Raw genomic sequence first — 13,329 nt, 5'->3', positions numbered from 1 at the left:
TTCTTTAACTATTTCTTTCTTTCTAACTAATCTTTCTTTTTTCAAACTGATCTTTCTTTCTAACTAACTAATATTTTTCTTTTTTCTTTTTAACTAATCTTTCTTTTTCTAACCAATTTATCTTTCTTTCTAATTAATCTTTCTTTCTAACTATTCTTTCTTTAACTAATATTTCTAACTAATCTTTCTTTTTTACAAACTAATCTTTCTTTCTAACTAATCTTTCTTTTTCAAACTAATCTTTCTTTCTAACTAATCTTTCTTTCTTTTTCATTCTTTTTCAAACTAATCTTTCTTTCTAACTAATCTTTCTTTCTAACTAATCTTTCTTTCATTCTTTTTTCAAACTAATCTTTCTTTCTAACTAACTAATCTTTCTTTCTTTTTTCAATCTCTTTCTTTTTTCAATCTAATCTATCTTTCTAACTAATATTTCTTTCTTTTTTCAAACTATTTCTTTCTAACTAATCTTTCTTTCATTCTTTTTTTGCAAACTAATCTTTCTTTCTAACTAATCTTTCTTTCTTTCTTTTTTCAAACTATTTCTTTCTAACTAATCTTTCTTTCTTTCTAACTAATCTTTCTTTTTTTCTTTCTAACTAATCTTTCTTTCTAACCAATCTTTTTCTTTTTTCTAACTAATCTTTTTTCTAACTAGTCTTTCTTTCTTTCTTTTTTTCTAACTAGTCTTTCTTTCTTTATTTTTTCAAACTAATCTTTCGTTCTAACTAATCTTTATTTATTTTTTCAAACTAATCTTTTTCTAACTAATCTTTATTTATTTCTAACTAATCTTTCTTTCTTTTTTTCTTTCTTTCTTTCTTTCTTTTTTCTAACTAACTAGTCTTTCTTTCTTTATTTTTTCAAACTAATCTTTCTTTCTAACTAATCTTTATTTCTTTCTTACTAATCTTTCTTTCTTTTTTCTTTCTTTTTTCTTACTAATCTTTCTTTTTTCAAACTAGTCTTTCTTTCTGTTTTTTTCTAACTAATCTTTCTTTTTTCAAACTAATATTTCTTTCTAACTAATCTCTTTCTTTCTTTCTAACTAATCTTTCTTTCTTTTTTGTCTTTCTAACTAATCTTACTTTCTAACCAATCTTTCTTTTTCTTTCTCTCTTTCAAACTAATATTTTTCTTTCTAACTAATCTTTCTTTCTTTTTTCTGTCTTTCTAACTAATCTTACTTTCTTTCTAATCAATCTTTCTTTTTCTTTCTCTCTTTCAAACTAATATTTCTTTCTTTCTAACTAACTAGTCTTTCTTTTTTCAAACTAATCTTTCTTTCTAACTAATCTTTCTTTCTTTTTTCTTTCTTTCTAACTAATCTTTCTTTCTAACAATCTTTCTTTCTCTTTCAAACTAATATTTATTTATTTCTAACTAATATTTCTTTCTTTTTTCTTTCTTTTTTCTAACTAACTAATCTTTCTTTCTTTTTTCAAACTAGTCTTTCTTTCTTTCTTTCTTTTTTCTAACTAACTAATCTTTCTTTTTTCAAACTAATCTTTCTTTCTAATATATCTTTCTTTCTTTCTAGCTAATATTTCTTTCTTTCTAACCAATCTATCTTTCTTTCTTTTTTCAAACTAATCTTTCTTTCTAACTAATCTTTTTCTAAATAATCTTACTTTCTTTAACTATTTCTTTCTTTCTAACTAATCTTTCTTTTTTTCAAACTGATCTTTCTTTCTAACTAACTAATATTTTTCTTTTTTCTTTTTAACTAATCTTTCTTTTTCTAACCAATTTATCTTTCTTTCTTTCTAATTAATCTTTCTTTCTAACTATTCTTTCTTTAACTAATATTTCTAACTAATCTTTCTTTTTTACAAACTAATCTTTCTTTCTAACTAATCTTTCTTTTTTCAAACTAATCTTTCTTTCTAATATATCTTTCTTTCTTTCTAACTAATTTCTTTCTTTCTAACCAATCTATCTTTCTTTCTTTTTTCAAACTAATCTTTCTTTCTAACTAATCTTTTTCTAAATAATCTTACTTTCTTTAACTATTTCTTTCTAACTAATCTTTCTTTTTTCAAACTGATCTTTCTTTCTAACTAACTAATATTTTTCTTTTTTCTTTTTAACTAATCTTTCTTTTTCTAACCAATTTATCTTTCTTTCTTTCTAATTAATCTTTCTTTCTAACTATTCTTTCTTTAACTAATATTTCTAACTAATCTTTCTTTTTTACACACTAATCTTTCTTTCTAACTAATCTTTCTTTTTCAAACTAATCTTTCTTTCTAACTAATCTTTATTTCTTTTTCATTCTTTTTCAAACTAATCTTTCTTTCTAACTAATCTTTCTTTCTATTTAATCTTTCTTTCATTCTTTTTTTCAAACTAATCTTTCTTTCTAACTAATCTTTCTTTCTTTTTTCAATCTCTTTCTTTTTTCAATCTAATCTATCTTTCTAACTAATATTTCTTTCTTTTTTCAAACTATTTCTTTCTAACTAATCTTTCTTTCATTCTTTTTTTCAAACTAATCTTTCTTTCTAACTAACTAATCTTTCTTTTTTCAATCTAATCTTTCTTTCTAACTAACTAATCTTTCTTTTTTCAATCTAATCTTTCTTTCTAACTAATGTTTCTTTCTTTTTTCAAACTAATATTTCTTTCTTTCTTTCTTTCTAACTAAACTCTCTTTCGAACCAATCTTTCTTTCTTTCTTTCTTTCTTTCTTTCTTTCTTTCTTTCTTTCTTTCTAACTAATCTTTATTTCTTTCTTCCTAATATTTCTTTACTAGAAACATGGTAAATCATGTTAAACCATGCTAGAACAGTTTAAAACTTTTTCAGCCTTTCTGGCTAGGCGTTTTCAAGCCAACTTAAAGTTTGTCTACGAACTTTACCATCTAGTTATAAATTATAAACGCAAAAAAACTGCAATAGAAAAATAATGTAAAATTGATAATGGTGTATATATTATAGAATTTACTATGAAACAAATTTAGTAATATGAAAAAAAGATATTAAATACCACAAATTAAGTACAGTTGTATGTTTGCTCTCTTGAAGCCACACACGCACGTACACACACACACACACAGGTTGCTATTACGAATTCTTAAATGGGTTTGAATATTAAATGCCATTGCCAAGTCTGAGCTGCAAGACTTTTCATTTCAATTGAGGTGAAAATTGATCTCTCTAGAGACGACTAAAGTTATATAGGCGCGCCGAGGGAAAAACCACAGAAAAGACTGACCATCATGGGAGAATCTAAGAGTGTCCACTGTACTTCCGTACAGTGGATATGATACATCATATATCACACATGTGATGTGTTTTGTGAATCTATTGTTTTTCCTTTTCATATTTGGTATCATTTTAAATGTCTTACTGCGATTGGTAAAATGGTCTTAATTTCATTGCAGTCATTGGTAGAGGTGAAAATTGATCTCTCTAGAGACGACTAAAGTTATATAGGCGCGCCGAGGGAAAAACCACAGAAAAGACTGACCATCATGGGAGAATCTAAGAGTGTCCACTGTACTTCCGTACAGTGGATATGATACATCATATATCACACATGTGATGTGTTTTGTGAATCTATTGTTTTTCCTTTTCATATTTGGTATCATTTTAAATGTCTTACTGCGATTGGTAAAATGGTCTTAATTTCATTGCAGTCATTGGTATTATGAGAAAGATTGAAAACTTAGGAGAATTCTGTTCTCCTCTTTGGGTGATGTCTCTTCAAAATATCTCCCCTCTCCCCTGAAACCAGGTGCTACCCCCTGGGGTACATGAATTGACCCAAAACAACTCTAAAAAATATTGGTATAACCCTTTTGTTTTGGTTTGGTTATTTAAGGGGAAGTGGCAGAGCAGACTTTGGGAACCTGTAACCAGGAAAAAAACACATACAGTGCTGTTTCAGTGTTTTCCCGTTGGAAAACACTCACATGCCCCTCTGCATGTCTCTGTCAGGAATGCATTGTTTACTTTAGAGTCATCTTGGAGTAATTGATCTCATGTGTTTATTATTTCTGAATTTGTTAATGAGTTTACTTAGGACTGTTGCACTGGTTCAAACTATCTGTGCTCGCACTGGTGCATCAGTCAGAACACAGAAGACAGGAATCAGAAGTAACAGTTTAATTAAGTCCAGCATGAATAATCAGCACAATGAACGGCACAGTCAGACCACAGGGCATTGCATGGATTTATTTTATCAGACGTGGTATCTGAGGTAGTATGTTGTGTGGTCTGAAACAGTGCATAATAAACAATAATTGGCTAATATCAAACATTTCCATCATAATTAACAACTGGCATTTATCCCAATATCGTTATAAACATAACATTACTTTCAGTAATACCGATTTTTACCACTAGGTGGCGCATAGCGCTCATAAACGGAATTATCCGAAATGTCTTTTGCTGAGTCATTACACAATAAGCTAACACATATAATTACAGAACGACGATCTATACATTATTATTTAAACATAGTACATTTATACACAGGGAAAGCATTAATCAGTGATCAGTATTATACTGAACTCAAGTGTATTTGGAATATACATATTAAATGAACATCTTAGGCTAGACTCTAGGATAGTCGTCACCTCATAGACAAACGAACTCACGATGTTTTGATTCATCGTATGTTTCACTCAATAGAAAACACTCATTAAATTACTTACATGGTATCATTGATGCACAACTTAAACATATCCACTTTGACCATGACAGTTCAGTGCTGGAGAAACTCAAGTGGTACCTAGCATGGTCGCTCTTCAGGAACAGAAAGTGACTGACATAATGGAGTAACAACTGATCTGATTAGTTGTTCCTTCCCAACAGAATTGGCTTTTAATCATGTCCTTTTATAATTGGCATGATACATTTTTACCTGACAAATAAATGTTACATCTTGATTTATTGTAAAGTATTCTGAAATCATTATTCGTAGTAGATTGATGTGTTGTCTGGTGTTTCCGCAAAGCTACTCCAGTATAGACCAAACTGAAGGCACTAATGAATGGAGCATGTGGCACATCATTAAGGAGACCTTCCGATTTAAAATAGTTTGCACTGCATCCTCTGACTATTTCAGAACTGGCTACGTTTGTGATCGTGATCGCACATTTGCCACGTGACGTCTCAAAACGATACCGGGTCCTGAATGAATAATTGAAAATATAGGATACCCAGAATAATCAAAGATCTAAATTAATTCATAATCAATATTATTATTTTCTAATAAGAAACACAATCTAAATTGAAATTGAAATTGGAGTCAGATTAAGCATAGAGCTAAAGTAATGTTGAAACTAAATTCTAATAAATTAAGTGAACTTCACTGGAGTGCTGAAAAGACATTCACGCATTATACCTTCGCCCAGACCGTTGGACTCCGTCTTTAGGCCAATGGGTGGTCTTTACACTTTTGATTCTAAACTGAACTCAAATGGCACTGAGAATTGGGTAAGAGATAAACATAAACCACTTAATTGGGGAAATTGAAAGATGCAAAATAATATACATCAGTGTTTTGCCAGATGAGAAGTTTTTTTTCTAATTATCATTTTTTTACTACTTTAATTCATTTTACTCTTAATTCATTCCTTTTATAACTGTTTTAATATTCCTTGCTTTTATTTTGTGCTTATTTTTATTCCTTTCTATGTAAAGCACTTTGAATTGCCATAGTGTATGAAATGTGCTATAAAAATAAACTTGCCTTGCCTCGCCAAGAGCCACTCTACTTGAGTATGTGTAAATATTTGCAGTTCAGGAAATACTTCGGCATCGGTATTTTGCGGCTTAAATACCACAACACAGAAATATGAGGACAATGGAATATGAGGTTGAACAACAGATAGAGCTGCGTATCGCCTGTGTAATGGTGGTTGGAAAAGCTGTGCCTTTATGATCGTTGTAGTGATGTTGTGTATATTAGGAAGTGGAGATGAGGCACTGAAAGCTGATACAAGAAGAAGCTAATCTGTATTTTCAAAACCAAATTCTCCCTTTAGTCTCATCAACGATTTGGACATCAAATGTTTTAACTTCCAGCGCTTTGGAAAAGAGTTTGCCAAACAACTCAAGCTGAGTCCAAACTCCTTCATCCAGTTGGCGATTCAGCTGGCCTACTACCGGTGAGGCTTTCAGAGAAACTGTTCTGTCATCCAGTAACATCAGATAATGAAATGAATTAATAAATTGCATGTTTGGTCCCTGTTCTCTGCTAGAGTTCACAATGAAGTGTGTGCGGCCTGTGACATCGCCTCTCTGAGGATGTTCAGGGGAGGACGAACAGACTACATCCGTTCTCCGACCAATCAAATGCTGAGCTTCATACAGGCCTTTGATGATGATGCAGTTTCTGTGAGTAATTAGGATGGTGGAGAGGAGACCAAATGAGAAATGAATCACATTTATGGGTAACACTAATCATTAAATGTGTCTGTTTGCATGGATTTAAGAGAGAAGCCAAAGTACAGCTGCTGAGAGAGGCTGTTGATGCCTACAGCATCCTCACAGAACAGGTGAAGAACTAACAGGATTGCATGTGAAAGATCCTAATTTATGTTGACTGCATAATGAGTGCCATTTTTGATCAGTCGCTGATGGGGCAGGGCATAGACCGCCACCTGTTGGGTCTTAAACTTCAAGCCATTGAGGAGGGGCTTAGTGTGCCCAGAATTTTCATGGACACGGCCTATGGACTTGCGACTCACTGGAAACTCCGAACAGGACAGGTAACTGTTGAAAAAAAAAAAAAAGAAACTGTAATATTTAGCATGAATGGGCATAAATTTATATTTTGAATAGAAAAAATGCAGTACAAACAGATTTTTTATGTCACATGTTCACAGGGCATTAAATATTGCATGCTATATCTTTATTTTGACCATTTATTGTGATGATGTGGGTAGGCAACTGTATCAATTTTTTATCTTGCTGAAGCTTTTATCACGGTATACGGTATTATCACAATATTGTAATGTTGTTTTCATACTATAAGCAGATTGAATACTTTTTTTCTTATAACAAAAAAAACCTGAATATTTAAATACAATAAAACTATACACACAAAATAAAATAAACAAATGTTTCAAACAGATTAAAGTGCAAAATAATTATAAAGAACAATAGGTAACACTTTGCAATAAAGTCTCATTAGTTAACACATTAACCCATTAACAATGAGCAATAGCTACATTTGTTGCATAAGTTATTATTCTTTGATAACGTTAGTTACTCATTGTTAGTTCATGTTAGCTCAGGTTTTTATTTTTAATAATGTATTATTAAATGTTAAAAACTAACATTAACTAAGGCTTATAATGCTTTAAAATTATTTTTCATTGTCAGTTTATGTTAACTAATGAATTAACTAATGTCAACTAATAAAGTCTTATTGTAAAGTTTTACCAAACAATAAGAAATCAGAACATTTTCAATCAGTCCTGATTAAAAAAAAAATTAAGTTTGAAAATAAATAGCCTATTATATCTATATAAGTATTTGGTGCTGTGATTGCGAATACAAATATCTGAATGGCTGTTTAGAAATTCTGTTCATAAACAAAGTAGCGCAGCTGCTTAGTTTAAAGGTCCCGTTCTTCGTGATCCCATGTTTCAAACTTTAGTTAGTGTGTAATGTTGTTGTTAGAGTATAAATAATATCTGTAAAATTATAAAGCTCAAAGTTCAATGCCAAGCGAGATATTTTATTTAACAGAAGTTGACTACATCGAACGGCCCGTTTGGACCATAGATATCATATATAAACGTTAGATGTCTTATGGCGCAGTCACTTCCACCGGTCGGCCATCTTGTCACAGGCAGGCTTAATGTAAAGTGAATGATCAGCACGCACACAAATCCTCTTATCTCGCTGAAATCTGGACGGATTTACAAACGGTTTGGTTTCTTACAAACGTTATTAACGTGGCTATAATTCCGAATGCTTGAACATGTATGTTATAATTATTCATATGTATGCAGTGTATGCATGCAGTGTCATAGATACATCTCTGACATTTATAACAAACCAAACCGTTTGAAAATCGGTAGAAAATTTAGCAAGTTATGGTTATTTAAAAGTACATGCACCATTAAAAGAGTGAGCGAGCTGCCTGTGGCATGATGGCCGCCATGTGCTGACGTCGACCTCCATAGGCCAGCAGCGCGCACGAGACATCTAGCGTTTATATATGATATCTATGGTTTGGACTACATCCCTCTACTTCCTTCTTTAATGATGTCATTAAAACCGTTTTTAGACTAACCTCTGCCCACAGGAATGCTGATTTTTCTGAAGTAAAACTGGCGCTTCATCTTTTGTGTGATGTACAATAAACTTTATTAAACTCATCAGTATATGTTTGATCATCATTCAGACAGCAGACTTGTAGGCTATTAATAAATAATGGATACATACAAGCAGATGACAAATACGTTATAATAACCGTAATTAAACTACTAAACTATACCTGTTTCATCTCTATACAGCACTCTGACTCTGTAGCCATTATTGTCCGACTCGAAATGAACACCGTTACTGAGAGTTTCTGATATTATCATCATTCCGTGAGATGAAATTGTCCTGAGAGACTGAGCGTGAGCTCATGAAGCTCCGCCCCCTGGGTCGTCCAGCAGCAGCTTATTTGCATTTAAAAGGCACACACTAAAACAGCGCGTTTTTCTGAGCCCCAAAAAATGACAATTTAAACATGCTGTAAAAAATGAACTGTTGGGTATTTTGAGCTGAAACTTCACATACACACTCTGGGGACATCAGAGACTTATTTTACATCTTGTGAAAAGGGGCATAATACGGGACCTTTAAGGGGTCACAGGGCTAACGGCTGCATGTCTGCTGTTCCTTCAGCGCCATCTGCTGAGTGAATGTGCATTTTCATTTTAACCAGTTGATGGAAAAGTATTCTTAAAATGTCTTCTACAAAATAGTAATAAATAATTATTCACTGTATTTTAATGTGCCCACTATAACAATACCGTGCATGGTCATTGTTGTGATATATCATATTACCATATATCGGCACATCTAGATGTGGGACTTCCATGTGTCATTAATCAGAAGTTAACTTGAACTATACTGGAATGTGTATTGATGCCACTCCAAGATCAGTGTGTAAATAACAGAATTTTCTTTCTTCTTTTCTTCTTTTTTTGTGCTCTATCAGTTTAAGAGGGGGGAGGGGGTGTATGTGGTTGAGCCGTTTCATTCTTCTAGTTAGTAATGAAAAATTAAAGAAAAGTCACACAAAGAGGGTGCTTGGGAGGAGTTGGAGTTTATCCCAATGCCTTGGGTCAAAGGCAGAGAAACACCATGGACAGATGCCCAGTCCATCACAGTTGCTATAGGGTCATATATCAACTAAATAAACAAAATGCCCCTCTCTCTTTTACTTTCATCTATACTCTTAATTTTCATTCATCCCAATATTGAGAGTGTTAGAGGTGTTAGAGGCTCTGTCATATTCTGTGGTTGTTTCTGAAGAGCGCAAGCCCTCATGCATTGCGCTGCATGTTTGAAAAACAGACTGAATGAAGGTGACTTGACTTGAATGAACGGAACGTCAAAACATCCCAGTGCTGTATGGCCAGATGATAACGCAAACTAAATTTCTCAGCTGGATAAAACAAATTAGCATCATGCTAGTAAAGTTTTGATGGATGGGGTATGCAATCAAGGTAAAGGTGATTGCGGTGATGTATAGGAGTTGTACAGTAAGTACGCGTGAGTCTGTTATTATTGATGCGCAAACAAACTGTTTATATGCGCTCTTGATGCACTGATCGCACATTGTATTTATGCAGACAAAGTTCAGTACATTCACTTTGTTTCCAAACACCTTAACTCAGGATAATGTTTTTATCTGTCATGTGTATGTTGCGGTGTTTAGTAGTTCTGAATGGATCTGTGCACAGTAGTAGGCATATGCAGTCAGGTCAAGGCAGGTGGTTTAGGTTTTTTCTGGCATCTCCATGTGGTCCTGTTCGGTATCGCAACTTGACTTATCTGAAATGTAAACCAGATCTTTGCTGTTGCACTTAGGCCTACGTAGGCCTACTATAAACTATGAATTCTGAAAAGTTTTTATAGAAGTCTTATCCGAAAAGATTTATTTATTTATTTATTTATTGTCTTTGTCCATGGCTGCTTTGGTGTGCATAGGTTTATGAATTATATGGACTCCTTATTATCATTTGGTTATTTTGTGTCCTTTTGGAGTTTCCAAGTGTCCTTTTTGGAAAGACACCTAAATTAAATGAAAAAAGCTTGCAGGAAATAGTTTTATGAGAATCACCCTTCAATCTGGTTGTTTACTTTGCTGAATAAAGCAAATTATATTAACATGAACGTGTTAAACAAGATAAATGGTGTATGCTTAATTTCCCGATAAGTGTGCGAAATTAAAGATTGCACAAAAAGATGTGATTAATCGCGATTAAAAATAAATCAATTGACTGCCCTAGTTTTGGATTTTTGCAAATGACACCCTGCTATTTTTCCATTCTCTACCTCTCCAGAACTTTCCACGTTAATTAAAATAGTTTGATTTACACAGCAGGCCTAAACGGTGAGAAAACCATAATGAAAAAGTAAAAATTACTTGTATGTCATTGTTCTTTGTTCTCCTTGCAGGTGCCCACCATTACAGACAGTGTGATGTGTTTTGGACCACTGGTTCCAGATGGCTATGCAGTGTGTTACAATCCACAGCAAGATCATGTCCACTTCTCCATAACTGCTTTCAACTGCTGTGAGGAAACCAACGCAGAGAAACTGGCTCTCACACTGGAACGATCACTTTGGGATCTCCATGAGTTATTTTTGCCCTCCGTATAGCACCGTTTAGACATCCAGAGACTAAGAGTCAGTTTCAAAACTCTGATCCAGCATTGCAGCAGCTTCAGGGACACAGTCTTTAATATGTGATGAACAGAATTTATTCCTGAAAGTGTCAAGCTTTGTTAAATGACTGGTCTTTGAGCAAGTTTAAGTGGTCTTAATGGAAGTTTGCAAGTATAGTGCATTTGAGCACTGAGATGCAGGTGAATGTGTATGATTGGCCATTTGCTAATAAGAAATGCATGATGGCCTTTATTATTTTTATTATAAGAACAGCCAAAAGCTTAAGCTAGGGATCTAATGCTGTGGACTTGGGTCTCTCTTTAGCTTTGTCAAAGATCATAGAGTTTAAAATAAAGTCTGATTTCATGTGACGTGTTACATACCTGCTGTTCAATTTGATAAACATTTCTTGCTCATAAAATGTGTGCTTTGTCAGAAATTGACCAAATATTTAAAAATAAAATCATTGACTGTTACAAAAGCTGTAATCATAACTGTTAAAGCATATAGAGTTGTTACTCATTATGTCCTCTATAAAACATGTTTGTTATCTGGTAATAAATTGAGTACATTGGTAACAAATGAGTTTTCTTTTAGAAACTTTTGCCAGAGATCTACACATTTCTTCTCATTCAAGTTTCACAAATGTTCTCTATATTTTACCACAAAGTAGTTAATTTCTTAAGTTATGGTTTCCATGTGAGTTACAACTTTTTTTCACAAAAATACATACATTGACAAAATATATTTGGCCATATAAGCCACACCAGGGGGGCACTACTACTACAAAAGTGGTGGGGCTTTAACATTTAATAATAAAAAAAGCTATTGATATTAACTTTAAATACCATGTGCGCAAACAAATACTGCAAGTAGAACATAAATCAAGCAAATATTCTTTTTAATGATATTACTAAACAGTATAGAACCCTCAGTGTTTGCTTCCTACAATATTAGGGTTAAGTTCCCTTTCAGTCGGTCACGTTCGACGTAGTCAACGTTGTAACAAACATCTGTCAGTTACTTAGTTTTTTAAACTGCAATTACACTCCTCACCACTAGAGGTATTAGTGAGACCTCTATGCCTAGATAAAGAGACAGGTGAGCAGTAGAAGAAATTAGCATGGCTGTCCTCCTTGGTCACCTGTCAAACAAAGTCCTGGTTGAAACGCTCTGTTTCATGCTCAACTGTAAGTAAAATGTATATGTTCATGTTGATGTTTTATTTACTGATGAAATATTATCTTTGCACTTATTGAATATAGTGAATGGATTGCACATAATTAACAGGAGGCATTTTGTGTCTTGTAGAAGGACTTTTCTGTTTGTACTGAACAAATATTTGTGCCAACTTTGTGGTCCTGGCTGGTGGTTTGCTACACTGAGTCCAGCAACAAGGTTTCTGGTTGGATGTAGTTACCTTGGACAGTTGGATTACTGCTATGGACTTACTTTGGTGGGAAATCTGTATGTTTGATGACGGTCAGCAACCGTCGTTCGTTTACCATCCAAACCTCCACACCATTTGACTTCCTAAAGAGAATTAAGACTTGTATCTGATTCTCATAAATCACCTTAACCGTTTACACCAGTGAACGTTATAAAGACTGATTCATATATTGCTGGAAACTTCAACTCTTATACCGCACTATTTATATCTCTTTGTGTACTGGGTGTTTTGGCAATACTATTTGAATGTAGTTTCTTTGTTTTGAATATATTTTGGTGTCTATATATAAAATCACATATTTCATTGCTGTGTTTGTTTGCTCTTTGGTTTAAACATATGTTGATGCTTATAACCCTCCCTATTAACAGACTATTAATTAGCATTTACCCAAAGTAGTAACTGTTGGTTATAACGTGTCGACTGATTGGGATCACGCTAGGGAGCCCTTCATCTTTGAGTACTGTAAAAAAAATAAAAATAAAAAAAAATAAAACAAGCCGCGCGGGTATGAATACGGAAGTGGATGCACGCACCAGTTGTCTTTCGCTTCGGAGCCGATCGGATCTTCTGATGTCTATGGAAGCTTGTTTCCGCCACAAAATCAAAAAAATAAAAGATAATTGCGACTTTTTATCTCACAATTGTGAGTTTACATCTCGCAATTCTGACTTTATTTCTCAGAATTGCGAGATATAAAGTCAGAATTGCGTGTTTTAAAGTCAGAATTCTGAGATATAAATTCAGAATTGCGTGATATAAAGTCAGAATTCTGAGATATAAAGTCAGAATTGCGAGATATAAAGTCGCAATTGCGTCTTATAAAGTCAGAATTCTGACTTTTTTTCTCGCAATTGCGACTTTATATCACATAATTGCGAGTTTATATCTCGCAATTCTGACATCTTTTCTCAGAATTGTGAGATATAAAGTCCAATTCTAAGGGGAAAAAAAGACGGACTTTTTTTTTTTTTTTACCTCAGAATAGTTTATTCTGACTTTATAACACGCAATTGCGACTTTATATCATG

At 33.0% G+C, this 13,329-nt stretch overlaps 1 protein-coding gene across 2 annotated transcripts in view; it reads left to right on the top strand.

Annotated features, from left to right (window-relative positions):
• cratb (carnitine O-acetyltransferase b) overlaps positions 1-12,608 on the top strand; it is a 94,704-nt gene extending 82,096 nt beyond the window's left edge. The window contains exons 11-15 of one of the 2 annotated variants that reach the window (XM_081377330.1): positions 5,997-6,119; positions 6,213-6,348; positions 6,447-6,509; positions 6,585-6,722; positions 10,642-12,608. In XM_081377330.1, the coding sequence (XP_081233456.1) occupies positions 5,997-6,119; positions 6,213-6,348; positions 6,447-6,509; positions 6,585-6,722; positions 10,642-10,845 (664 nt within the window). In that variant the 3' untranslated portion in view covers positions 10,846-12,608. The remainder of the gene's footprint in view (positions 1-5,996; positions 6,120-6,212; positions 6,349-6,446; positions 6,510-6,584; positions 6,723-10,641) is intronic. The other variant, XM_081377331.1, reaches the window with a different exon arrangement.
• Positions 12,609-13,329: the final 721 nt, after the last annotated feature.

This window comes from Scardinius erythrophthalmus (genome assembly GCF_964197995.2).
Source record: "Scardinius erythrophthalmus genome assembly, chromosome: 10".
Taxonomy (NCBI): Eukaryota; Metazoa; Chordata; class Actinopteri; order Cypriniformes; family Leuciscidae; genus Scardinius; species Scardinius erythrophthalmus.
Note: the sequence above shows the minus strand (reverse complement) of the source record. Positions and strands in the feature narration are given on the sequence as shown.